This window comes from Triturus cristatus, chromosome 11 (assembly GCF_964204655.1).
Source record: "Triturus cristatus chromosome 11, aTriCri1.1, whole genome shotgun sequence".
NCBI lineage: Eukaryota > Metazoa > Chordata > Amphibia > Caudata > Salamandridae > Triturus > Triturus cristatus.
This window is the reverse complement of record NC_140594.1, coordinates 627815599-627829192: the sequence shown is the minus strand read 5'-3', so window position 1 is coordinate 627829192 and position 13594 is coordinate 627815599. Positions and strand designations below refer to the sequence as shown.

Genomic DNA, 13594 nt, shown 5'->3' with positions numbered 1-13594 from the left:
GTTGTTAAGCCATGCATAGTTTTGACATGTGTGGTAAAAGATGCTGTTCCAACCCAAACACGCATACTGACTCTGCCAGTCATTGCGTCCAAACCAACCTGCCAGATATCTTTTCACATTTGACCAGACATAGTCCCCCATACTGACCCCTCCAGAGAGAATCCCTCCTACAACGACCATAACGCTGATCCTGCTGTGGCCCATGCAACGTCTGCCAGAATTCATCATCATCATATTGGCAGTGGCAAGTACCTCTCCCCTTCTGACCCTACCAAATATCATTCACACTCACTGATGCTGCCAGACAAAACCCCTTTGCTGACCAACCCAGACAATGTCACCATTCTGATCCTACCAGTTGCAGCCCCATAATGACACTTCCAGACATTATTCCACCATAGTGACAATGTAGGCACCTTCTGAAAATGAATCTGATAAACAGATCCTCAGCACCACTGAGTGGTACACACTACAATATGGTATATTAATAAAGACTACAAGCTTGGTGCATTTCATTTGAGAGACTGTATGAGTGTGGACGCCTTTCTAAATTTCAGGGAGTTCAGTTTAGCAGAATTTGGATTCTTAGGATGTTCTTTCTGCTGCGGAGCTGGAGTTTTGTGGGTGTATGCAGAAGGGACCACCTTATGGGTGAAGCATGCAGTATTATATGCCGAGAGAAATTCCAGGGGAAGCCTACCTAGGAATACAAAAACAGGCATGGTGAGCCAATATTGTTCCGTATTAGAGGCCCATGAAGCTGCCACATGAATGACTGCTTTGAGGGAAGAAAGGCAATATTTGGGCACCCCACCTAAGAGGGTATTACCATGAATCATACATAAAATTACTGAGGCAAGGGCAGTAATTTTCAAATCTTAATTTAGATGGAAAGGGAGGCAGAGGCTATGGGGATGTTCTAATTGGAATGTGGCTTTTCAGGAGTAGTTTGGCAGGTTTGAAGCCAAAGGATTTTGCTAAGGTGACCAATATAGACATGAGGCCGCCCTTCTGAAGTTGTTTGTCGAGTTAGTAGGAATGTCCTGGCCTTTATTCACTGAGGGAAAGTCTGTCTCCTCTGAATGAAACCTTAGTTTCAAATTAATGGTTCACCTCTTATTTACCTTAAGAAGGGATGATAAAACCTTGAGGCTCTTTGAGCATTCTAGCCTAATTTATAGTTGGGTACCATCCACATATTGTAGAAAAATACACTGTTTTGTTAAAAATTTGCTTAGTCGATCTGAATGAAGATTGTAAATGCAGTGAGGTGGGAACTGTCGGGGACCTTTTATAGGACTTGAAGTCGGAATGAGAAAGAATTCCCCAATTTGATGCATTGTGTTCTGTGTGAAAAATACGACCTGAACGAGTTACGGGCTGTACCTCATTTTATCGCTTAGGATTGTGAGGAGGGTTCTGTGGTCAATGGTACCAAAGGCTGCTGGTAGACTGAGAAGGTATAAATATCATTTGTTTAAATAATATGAGAAGAAATTATTAAAATAGTAACAACTTTGAACATATTTTTTTTCTGTTTTCCTTGGTCTTCTTATTGTCATAAATATTGTGTAATTTGTTTACTTTATTGATATTGCCTAGGAGTTTTTGTCATTACTATTCAAGTCCCTGTCCTAGAAATTTAACTATCCATTGTTCAGGGGGTCCTTGTTTTTTCTCATTTGGTAGACTGAGAAGGACCAGGAGGCAGGAGTTTCGTTTATCAGAGAGGTGGAGGACTCCAACTATAATTTTGAAGACAGGGTTTAATGCTGTGTCCAGAACGAAACCAGATTGGACATTTCCTAAGAAATAATAGTTATTGGTGTTGTCCTCTGCGATCTTGGAGCAGAAATAGAAATACATGATGGGCATGTAGTTGTCAAGCAATTCCAAGTAAGCATTAGGTTCATGAAAAAACAGCCAAGGGCGGCCCATCCTAAGGGAGTACAGATTAGAGCAATGGTTTAAGGAGAAGTTGAACTGTAATCACAGAGGTGAGAGGGCGTTTGAGTGTTTCTTAGGTAGAGACGGTGGGATGAGGTCTGAAGATTCATTAGATAGTTTAGTGTTTGTGATTGCTGCCTCAAGCATTTCAGTGGTACTGAGGAGGGTTGCAGGGTACGTTTGCCTGTGTCCTCTCTAATTGCCAGCATTCAGTTAGAGAAGTAGGAGGCTAGGGTTTTGCATTTAGGTTCTTTGGGGGATAATGGGGGTGGGTTCTGTAGATTGATATTGTGTGATCTTGAAAAGTTCTCTGGAATGATTAGGAGCAATTGGAACTTTTAATTTCCGGAAGGAGTATTTTGCATAGGTAATAGTTTATAGGTTTTCCTGGTAGTTTTGAGATTAAGGAGGTGGGCAGATGTGGGGAATTTTTGTTTATTGTCTTTCAGTTACTCATTAGGTTTTCCACATCTTCTTAATATCTTCGTTGCATCAGGTACACATTTCCATCGATCCTAGTTTATAGCTGGCAGGAGCTATTTTGTTCATGATGCTAGAGCAGCTGGGACTGGTCCGCACTGTGATCTCCGGGTAGTTTTAGTGTGTAGATCAAAGCATCTAGGTTCTTTTTGTCAATATGTTTAATGTCACTTGAACGTATCATGGCATTCTCTGGTTTAGTATATCGAGGGAATAGTGAGAGAATTATTTTGAAGGAAATGAGGTTGTCCTTTGACCAGCCCAGTTGGAGATGTATCGAGATTTCTGGGTGGTATGTGTTGCGAAAATCAGGTCCAAGGTGGAGACCTTATTATGAGGAGGGAGGATACAATTGTCGGATACATTATTGCTATATAAGCAGGATTTGCGCTGCAGAGCAGTAATGCATGAGTATCTTCTTCCTCTTCAAAGTATGAAGGCCGAAATCCCCCACGAAAATCTGATCAGAGGAGAAGAATTGATCTGTGGTGTATTCAAGGATGTCTTCATTGGAATTCCCTTTGCTGTTAGGCAGGCAGTAGAGGATTTTTAGCCTCAGAGATTTAAGTGTTGTGTTGACAGTCTAAACAGTGGGGCATCTGGAGATGGAGGAGTTAAAATGTGCTTTATCTCATTGTATAAGGGTAGTCTCATTTATAATCTCTTTTGAGATGTAGAATGTTTTAATCTGCTGTTAAGTTAGTATCAAATATCAGGCAGAAGGATGGGTTGAACCAGGTTTCACTGATGGTGATAGCATTAAGCTTGTAGACTGGAATGAGAGCAGATATGGATGAGGCATTTGAAGCCGCTATAATTTAAGCTGGCAGTCTTATACTGAACTTACCACTCCCATACTGATGCTGCCAGACATCCTCCTCCATGCTGCACCTGACATCATTCCTCTGTACTGATCTATGAGACACCATCCCATATTGACACTGCCAGGCATCATTTACACATACTGGACCTGGCAGACCTTGAGGCCAGATTGATCGCGTGAGACATCATGCCCCTACTTACTCTAAATTTTTTGCTGATCATTCTGACCCCCATCCACCTCCATGCTTCCAAATCCACTCTCCCACATTATAATGACCTCAAGCTCTCACTATTATGCTCTTAATCCCAGTGTTTCTTTTTTTTCCAGACTGCCTTGAGCAGAAATGCTACAATGGAGGTCGGTGTCGCCAAGCACTTTACTCTGCCGAATTCCTTTGTCGCTGTCCCAGAGGTTTTGCTGGGAAGCTGTGCGAGATAGGTGAGTCTGAGTTGAATGTTTGACATGTAAGTGTGAGACGTAAGTGAATGAGAGCTTGTCTGGCCTGAGGAGGTATGTGCACAGCTGGAGTTGGCACGTGGTAGTGTGTCATTAATATATATGGAAATGGCACAGCTGTGTGCTGTGGGGTAGGCACCTGCCATGACTGCTGCAGGGAGATTGTTTTTGGGGGGGGCTCTCTGGTCTAGGGGAAACACTTATCATGAGTCACCCCACCAAGGCTCCTATGGGGAGATGAGATGTGTGCCTGGGAATTGGGCGCAAGGCAAGGCTGACCATTGATCTCCTCACCTACAGATACACTGACCACCTGTTACCAGGACTCAGGTGAAACATACCGGGGCACCTGGAGCCAGACAGAAACAGGGGCTGATTGCCTGAACTGGAATTCAACTTCGGTGGTACAGAAACGATACAATGCCCAGAGGGCCGATGCTATTCTTTTGGGACTGGGAAACCACAACTACTGCAGGTGAGTCAGAAACAACCATCAGTGGTATTCTGCAGAGATGTTTTACCTTACAGACTACCAGCAAACTACTTCACAGATGTGCTCAGTCATAACGTTGCAGGGTATTATACCACTATATCACCAAGGTTTGTAGATGTTGGGGTGTAGAGGTAGTTAATACAGTGGATCTAAAATTTTGTAGGTGGATATTTCAACCATGATACATACATACAACATACAGCCCTTTGCAAAGTTGCCTGCATGGTGGGTGCTGGTCTACCTTTCTGCACACCAGCGTCCGGGCTGGGGAACTATTTATCTGCTGTGCTGCAATGATGGTGTCTTGTCTGCCTCAATGGTGATGGAGTTTGCCCTTGGGGGTCTCGGATTCTGTTGTGTTAGAGATGTTCACAGCCTTCAAGAGGGTATCACATGAAGAAATGCAAAATATATCATATGAGGAAGAAGTTATCTTCTTCCTCAAGGAAATGGGCCTACTCTCTTGATCATTGAGAATCTCGCAGCACTATTCTCTGATGCTGACCTCTTCTTGGGCTACGGAGCCTAACCCAGATTCTCAAAAAGGTGAAACTTGACTTTCTGGCTCCCTCTGTTGACTTGGCAAAGATTGAAGCTTTCCAATTGGCCATACTGGTAACCCTCAAGTTGGCCCCTCAACCTTATCCGTAACTCTCCAATGGGGGTCTGATTCTTCTGGTTAGACAATTCCAGCAGCTCTGGTCCCATCACGATACATCTCTGCAGAGCCACAGGCACTGGCTTTGGCACATGTTCCAAAGAAGCATAGGACTCTTACAGTGGTAGCCCATATGACAGCGACATGACCTACAACACTGATGCTGTCTTCTCAGCTGATTTGGCACAGCTTACAATTTTTTTAAATTTGGGTAACATCTATTGGGAGGAGAAGCATGTTTGGGCCTGTTATCAGGATGAGTCCCTGGCTAAATCTCTTTCTAGGTCCAGGAGTTCCAAAGGAACCTTTTAGATCAGATTCAGAATGTTTGGAGACATCCAAAAAGGAGTATTGGTACACAGCAGAAGACAATTCATAGGCTGACAAACTCCTTCCCATACAGATGCTGTGCTCTGTATAGACTTACAAAACACAAGTGGCCATGGCACATCTTCAGCGAAAGCCTGATCTTTTACTTCTGTGGTACGAAAAGCAGTGGAATTATCAAGGTCAAATACAGAACCGAAATTCAACATACGGAAATCCTACAGCTATCATTTTCAGAACTCTTGCTTACTCTCAGTGAGGAAAGTTTGTACCCAGTTTTGGTTGCCTGGGAGAAGATGTTTTTGGGCCCAGCAGTCCACAGATAGATCACAAATTGGCAAAAACAAGTGCACTCTGATATGAAATTCTTGTCCTCGTACCCTTCACCGGATGGTGTAGAGGTGAAGTCGTCTGCAAAATTATAATCAAACAACTTCCCTAAGGCTCCTCCACCAGGGTCTGGGCTGATTCACATGTGGCTGAGTCCAATCTGGGGAGATGTGGCGAACAAAATAACAATGTGTTCAACCCTGATCTGTGACTGAGGGTGAGTGTTTGAAAAGTTTCAACACTCAGCCATCATCACAAAAACAAAATGATGGACGAAGGGTATGCCCAGAGGTGGGTCCCTTGCTTGCTGCACCACTGGATTAAAGCTAGGCTGGCAGATGAAGGGTGATACCGCGAAACCGGTCCCAGGATGCTTGTTTCTGGGAGGACCCGGCTTGGCAGTTCGGGCTGGACTGTTTCCAACAGGAGCAAGGTCAAGACTAATTTGCATAGGGCTGGATCCAAACTGGGGTGACATGGCGAGTAAAATAACAATGGATTACGCCTAGATCTGTGACTGGGGATGAGTGTTTGAAAAGTTTCAACACTCCATCCATTTTATTTTGTGATATTCCTCCAGACTGGGTGTCAAAAAACTTGGCTCTGTAGGCAGAAAAGATGTTGCTTATGGCAGTCATTTTACTGAAGTTGGCAAAATGCTTGTTATCGCCCACCCAGAATATATCGAAAATTAATTTTCTGATCTGGTTAGTGATAGTTCACATGCTTCAAACATGACTTCTTAGCCGACATGTCCACATTTTGCTGAAGTTGGCAAAAGGGTTATCACCCTCCCAGAATATATGTGAAATCCATTTTCAGATCTAGTTAGTGATAGCTCAGATGCTCCAATAAATATTCTGAAGTGTGGGCTACACTTCACCAATAGAGTATCTCGATCTATGGCCACAGCAGGTACTCAGTGACGACAAGTGTAGGTGGGCTCCACAGGCTTTTTGGGAAACGTTCATGCAACCTTCACTGGCATATTTTCACTGGTGAGCCCCTCTTCAGAATATCACTGACTCCCATCAGCTATCTCGCTCCTTGTGGGGCAGAGGTTGTCCTCTGGAATGCCCCTATCAGCACTGGCAGCTCCAGCTTTCCCCACATTCTATTGGGTTTGCTACTTCCAAACCTCACTGACTTCTGCCACTTCTACTTCCGGCTTCAGGTAGGGGGTTGGGTCTCCCACATTTTCACTAATTAGTAGATGATAAAAATGGATCACTAGGTGCTCCAGCTTACCTAAAAGGGATATGCTCCTTCCTTCCATTTCTGCCACCCCCAGACTGCCTTCTTTCTGCAAGTAGATACTCTTGACAGACACCTTGATTTTAGGGGTGTAGGTTCTGGCCATGCTAACCAAAGTAGCCATTTAAGTGGTGCGCATGGAAGATAGGGGCACAGTATTTTGCTTCCTTTACTTCTTGGCCCCCAAAATGGCGGGGCGTCAGATCCTTCATGGATCTTCATGTCTTAAACCTCTTCGTTTCAAAATACAAGTTCAAAATGCTGTCCCTGAGCCAAGATCAACTGACCCTCAATGCATTGGGTTGGTGTTCGTGGATCTCCAGGATACAGTTCTTTCCACTCGCAGGGGTTATTGCTGATTCACTATGGGGGCATAGCACTTTCTGTTTGTGGGTCTAACGGTTGGTCTGATGGCCGTTCCGCAAGTGTTCACCAAAGTGTTGGCTCTGGTCCACTCATGGGGTCAGTAGTTCATGTATTTCCATACTTGGATTCATGGCTGGCAAAGGCGCGTGTGTCAGGACATCTTCAGTGCACCATGACCCTCTTTTATGGCTTGAGATTTGCCATAAATGTCCTGAAGCCCCATCTCACCTGAAGGGAGAAGCAGACCTTCAGAGGTGCAGTGTGGAGCATGACCTGCAGATAGGCCTTTCATCCTCCTCAGAGGATTGCAGACAATCAGGATGGGATTCTGATGCTTCTTAATTGGGTGCTGATCCCAGTTTTGCAAGTGTTATGCCTTCTAGGCCTTATGGAATCATGCATCCTGTTTTTCCTACAAGGCAGAGGGTTTATGAGGGGCCTCCATTGGTGCCTAAATCGGCTTTGGCTGGAGTACCAGGGGAGCCTTTCGGCTGTTCTCTTGAATCTGCCCATTCCCCCTGTCAGTCACCAGAAACTGTGGTCATGGATGCCTTCTCCTTGGACTGGGGCACCCATCGAGGTGAAATGACAGCGTGGGGCCTTCGGTCCATTTCGGTGCAGCAGCTACGCATAAATGTGTTAGAACTGTAGGCAGTTCACCTGGCCCTGAAGAGCTTCCTCCCTTCTATTTTAGGGAGTATCATCCAGATCCTACCAGACAACACAGTCACCATCCACTATATGACCAGTTTGAATGGTGTGAGATCTGGACCCTGTATCAGGAGGCCTTACATCTGTGGTGATGGGCTCCCCAGAAAGACATCTTTCCAGCGGCAGCCCGAATTATGCGGTCTGTGAATATGAGGGTGGATACGCTGAGCCGTCTCTCACTTGAGGCTCACAAGTGGGAACTTCATCCTGAGGTGACATTGTTGATATTCTCTAAATGGGATGTCCATATTTAGATGTGTTTGGCATGGCTAAAAGCATGAGCTGTCCCACCTTCTGTGCACAACAGTGCCATTCTAATAATTCCTTTGGAGAGGACTTCAGATTCAACTGGGTTCCGTGGAGAACTATGGTCAACAGATCTTCATTGCCCTAGACTGTGTCAGGAGGTTTGGTTTTAACAGTCTTTTGGGACTGATCATTCGCTCACCTTCACTTCTTCCGCAGAGAGTGGATCTGCTCTCACAGCAGCAAGATTGTGTCCTCTGAAGCTGCACATTTGAAGTTTGAGCAGACCGAGTGGAAAACTTCTCCTTACCAACATAATGGTCTTAAGTGGATTTGGCAACCAACGTACCTGTGTTAACCTGTTTATGCAGACTACTTGTCTACGCTTTCCTCCTGGTGCGAATCAGAAGGCTTGAACCATTTCCCAACTTGTCTTACAGATTTTCTACATTTTGATCTGTCTCTATCTAAGCCGGGCTTGATAAATGCCACAGCTAAATGTAATTTGGAAGGTTTGTCTGCTTTCATTTGTCTTTTTTAGTGACATAGAAGTGCACCAGATAATTCATTTCTATAAAAGAAAATACATCTCTTAATTCCTATAAAACAAGACCACATGCACAGCCTATATAAGCCATTAAGGGAAAGTTTACCTTTCAGATGAGTGGTTGTTTTTCAGAGCCATCTCCCCGCCTAGTGGCCACACCAGATACCACGTTCCCCTTGTATATGTACGTATACCCTTACACACAAGTAACACAGACTTTGCCAAATCTTTTCTAAGATGGAAACTACACTCAAAAAGAGCTGGCAAGACCTATCTTCCATCCACTAAAACAAGAGACAACTGTGATAGAAGAAAATAATGAAATGATGGTTATCGTCCACCAAAGACCGATCGGATGCTTAAACAAGGTTCTCCTGTTTTCAGTGAGTTTCTCCGCAAGCTGTCATTCCAACAGGGCACCATCTACAATGGGTCTACTCACCATGATAGCAACTCACAAATCTATGTACACTCAGAGCTACTTAAAAAGAGACCAACATACTCGTCAACAAAGATTTCACAACAGCCGATCTCAGTCTCGCAGACATGTTGCTTATTGTCTAGCATTCTGTTAATGTTTGATGTTGGAGTTTGTGTTTTTTTTACTTGATGCAGCCTGTCTACCAGTCTGTGTTGATAACTGCCTGGCAGAAGTGCTGCAATACTGGAATCCATCTGTCTGTGACCGAGTCTGTCTGTGCGTCTGTCCTGATATAGAAATAGTAGTGCCTGTCTGCTGTAATTGTAAAAATTCATTTTGTACTTTTCAGGAACCCCGATAAGGATTCAAAGCCATGGTGTCATATTTTCAAAATGGGAACGTACAGTTGGGAGTACTGCAGCACCCCATCCTGCACCAAGGGTAGGTATCAGAGCAGCACCCAAGACCTACAGGGTAAAAAGTCCTACTAGCCTTTGATTACGCATCAGGACACCAGGTAAAACCAGACTCGTGTGGCTCCCAACATGTTCCAAGTGTATGTACTGACATGCACAGCACTCCAGGTGTAACGGGAATACGTACAGGACAGAACAGGTTACACTGCATCACCCAGACTGTACACAAAGCAAGTCTTGAAGACTAGTTCAGAACGAGCTATTAATCTGGGTGTCGCTGGCCTCCAGATAGTGCCTCTGGAAGACATCAGACACGGTCCTAACCTGACCAAACGAGGCAAAATCGCAGACCCTGAATGGGATTGGACCAAAGTAGATATATTGGAATCCAAGGCCACCAAATCAGGCCTGTGACACTCTCTGAAGACAGGAGAGCACACTGTCTGGTCATACTGGCCTCCCATCCCCACAGACCTCAGGACCCGGGCCCCTCTTGTTGCTTGTGGTCATTGTTTTCAGAAGGTAGTTTGCCCAGCATTAGAGAACAACCAGAATTCACAACTGGGAGTTAAATGGCATCAAATTAGCGAGCCCAGAAAAGAGAGCAACCTGACCCTGCTTGACAGCCACAAAATGTAAGTGTTTAGATATGTGTTGCTCTGTTTACCGTCAGGCCCCAGACGTAAAAGCTGACAGCCTCCTCTCGGAACTTATTGGAATCTCGCCACTCCAGGCCACCACCGCCTCAACCTTCATCCCATCGGACAAGTGGGTAGTACTTTTGTGCCTGTATTGTCCATGACCCACATGCATTCCAGACCACTGTGTGAGGTGGCCACATTGACTGGACACAGACTATTCTTTCAGATCCCAAATCACTCAATTTCCTCAAATATTGAAACTGATCCTGCCCCTCCGCACGCCACAGAAATCATGACATTGATGCAAATCAAAAAGTAATTATTTCTTCTCGGAGCTGCCTGTTACAGAGAGCATTATGAATATATTGTGGATAGTGTGACTACCCCTCTCCCAGGGGTTGCCTAACCAGCATTCTTCGGCTTTCTCTGTCTGTAGCATATGTCTCATAGTGAACCGTCTCTTCTGAGTCCTCAGACATGAATAGCAATTAGAAGTAAATAACCCTGGGGAAACATCGTTTACATCGCATGCGATACATCACATGCCATTACAACACGGTTGTCACAACGACCTCATTGTTACATTGCAAACTATTACAACGTAAGTCATTACAACGACTTGCTGTAGGGGGCAGAAGGTGTTGGATTTAAAATCCAACACCTTCCCTACTGTTGCACAGACTGGAGTTGGAATAGTAAATTATACTATTCCAACATCCAGCGCCCCCCTACAGCAAGTCGTTGTAACGACTTGCGTTGTAATGGTATGCGATGTAACAACGCGGTCGTTGTAACAACTACATCTTAATGGCATGCAATGTATTGCATGCGTTGTAACGTGGCATATTCATCACCCTGGACAAGGTCAATCCCATCCTTTCCCTGTCTCAGTCAATTGCAGAGGTGAAATAGCTCACCGGATAACAAAGAGGTGCTTTGATAATTCAATGTCTCTGGAAGGTCAGAAGGACTTGGGTAGACTCACTTGTCAGAAGAGTCTTTAGAAGGTCAGTCAGCGGACAGACTCAGTTAAGTTCCAGATGGTGCCTCTAAAAGGGTGGTTAGGTTGTGGTTTAAAGGGCCAATAGACCTCTGTGATTGAAAGTCGCAAGAGATAATGTTTAATGGCCCACTGATGAGAAATGAGGGTCCATGAGATGTGGTATGAGGAACGAAGTGAAGAGATGTAAGAGTCCAGGAGAAGACATTTAAGGGTTCTGGGGAAGATCTTTACATATTAGATAGAGGGGGTCTACATGTGGAAGAAAATAGGTGTAAGGCTACACGTGATGGTGATTATAGGACCAAGAGATGACAAAACTGCGTCCAGGATGTAGGGTGCAGCAGCCGTGGAGGAAAGATAAGGTTTCACAAGAGCAAGTTTAATCTAAAGGTTCATTAAATGGTGATAACGGTGCATATACTAGGTTTAAGGGCAGAACGGCTGGTTTTAGGGCCAAGAGACAAGTATACAGGTGGAAGAAGATAGATTTATAGTTAAAACAGATGAGTTATGAGTCCAGAAGCTAACGTTTAAATTTAAGCAGTGGGGCGGCGCTTCTCCGCCTTAGCGGAGGAGCTTCCACTGGGTTTATGGTTCAAGGGCTGAGACATAACAATTTCATTTGATGGTGTAAGCTCTAGATTGAGGACACATACCAAATGCAACACAACATTCAAAATACAAAGCCTAAATGAGTGGCTCACCATCTCCAGAACAGGATGCTTGTTAAAAAAACACTTCCTTTTGGGTAGAACAAAAAAATAATCGATTTGTATATTGTTCTCCAAAGTGCATAGTACAACACATGCATAGTGAATAACAGTGTCTCCTGATGGATTTTGGCTGGCTGCCCAGCCTTTCTCACAGGGATTGCATGGTCAGCCATATTGAAAGAGACCAGAAGACTCATTCATTTATAATTTCTTAAAGGCACATACACCAAAACAATCAGCATTTAAAAATAAACAGATAATCTTATAGAATTCTTATTAGTTGCTATATCAATACCTATAGGAATACATGTAATCCCTCTTCTTTGTTCAGACCTCCTATAAATTAATTCTATAACCTCTGAATGATCCAGGTTTCCATGTGGCGTAATCTCAGTTCTCTGTTACCTGTGAAGTTCCATTTCCGTTCCCCCCAATACTCTAAAAGGACAGGGCTTGCTTCTGTGTTTCTCTGCAAAGTGCAGTGCAACAGGCTAATTCGCATCAGTATTCCTCTTTTTTTTAAATAACATTTTTAAAAAATTCAAAATTGTGTACGTAAATTAATGCAAAAAAACTAACGTTAACCACTATTTGCATCATCAGATACATTGGTCCATCCACGTTTAAGTTATACGTTTTCACTAAGGTTGCATCTTCAATCGCAGTTTAATGTATTCCTATTTTCCCCACATATCGTAGACATTGACTCTAATCATATAGTTTCTGTCGTTCGGATGCCTGCAGTCTACGCACTTATACTTATGGGTGGTCACATGTACCTACATTTATTCCCTTTACCTCATTCCTTAGGTATAGTCCATGGGCCCAGATCTCAACAAATTTCTGGGAGCAACACCGTCCTTATAAATGCTCTTTACTAGTATATAGTGCTGTTACATCCAACTCACAAGACAGTGTTTCTCTTCGCAAGGTAAGTCCTTAAGCGGTTTAACACCTCCACTGAGCCCCAAAAATAAGAGAGTTGACTATCAACACGAGGGAACAGAAATGTATTTAAATTGATCGCCATTCATTCTGTGGTTTAAACTAAGGTGTCAAGACCGGGGGACCTATTCACCAAAAGGGTCAGGAGACCTTTATGTGAGACAAAGAATACGAGGGTACGTTCTCCTGGGATCATACAATTAAAAACATAGCGTATCCCTCTGCCATACGAGAGAAGATGTGGCGAAGTGTGTGCCACGACTATACGCCATTCGCGAGAAAAGAGGGAAAAATAAAAAATGATCCTTTTTTATTTACAAACCTCACTCACTCTAGTAGTGACAAGCTTCATCATCGGTTCACCCTGAATCCTAAAGGTGAAGGTGGGCTCGACCATATTCCAGGGAGCTCTTTGTATATGAATAGTAAGGGGAGCTAACGTGGATGGCAACGGTTAAAAAAGACAATGTTATGGGGCAATTGCTATTTAATGATCCTATGACTCTTATGGTGCCAACATGCTTCTGCTTCTTTTACTGGCTGAACACAGTCCAAGGCATTCGTCAGGGCGGGATTGCTTTTCTAATGCTCCCCCGTCGACGTGGATCTTAAAACAATAAATCAGGCATGCACTATAAAATTATTTAGGCATGCAGAGGCAGTGAATGAATACTTGTCTAATCAGAGGTACCCGGTGGGGTACTAATATAGGCCCCACAGGGAGCGGAGGAAGGTTGGCCCTGTAGTCACACTTTCATCAAGGGTCCCTAACCATCCATTTTACCTACTAGGTCCGCTCATACCCAGCTCTTAGTAA

The 13594-nt window shown here is 44.0% G+C and overlaps 1 protein-coding gene across 4 annotated transcripts in view; it reads left to right on the top strand.

Moving 5' to 3' along the window:
- The window catches only part of PLAT (plasminogen activator, tissue type), a 108245-nt gene that overhangs the window by 68145 nt on the left and 26506 nt on the right, over window positions 1–13594 (top strand). For all 4 annotated transcript variants that reach the window (XM_085634076.1, XM_085634078.1, XM_085634075.1 and 1 more), the window contains exons 5-7: window positions 3578–3688; window positions 4007–4181; window positions 9409–9500. In XM_085634076.1, coding sequence (XP_085490202.1) covers window positions 3578–3688; window positions 4007–4181; window positions 9409–9500 — 378 coding nt within the window. The remainder of the gene's footprint in view (window positions 1–3577; window positions 3689–4006; window positions 4182–9408; window positions 9501–13594) is intronic.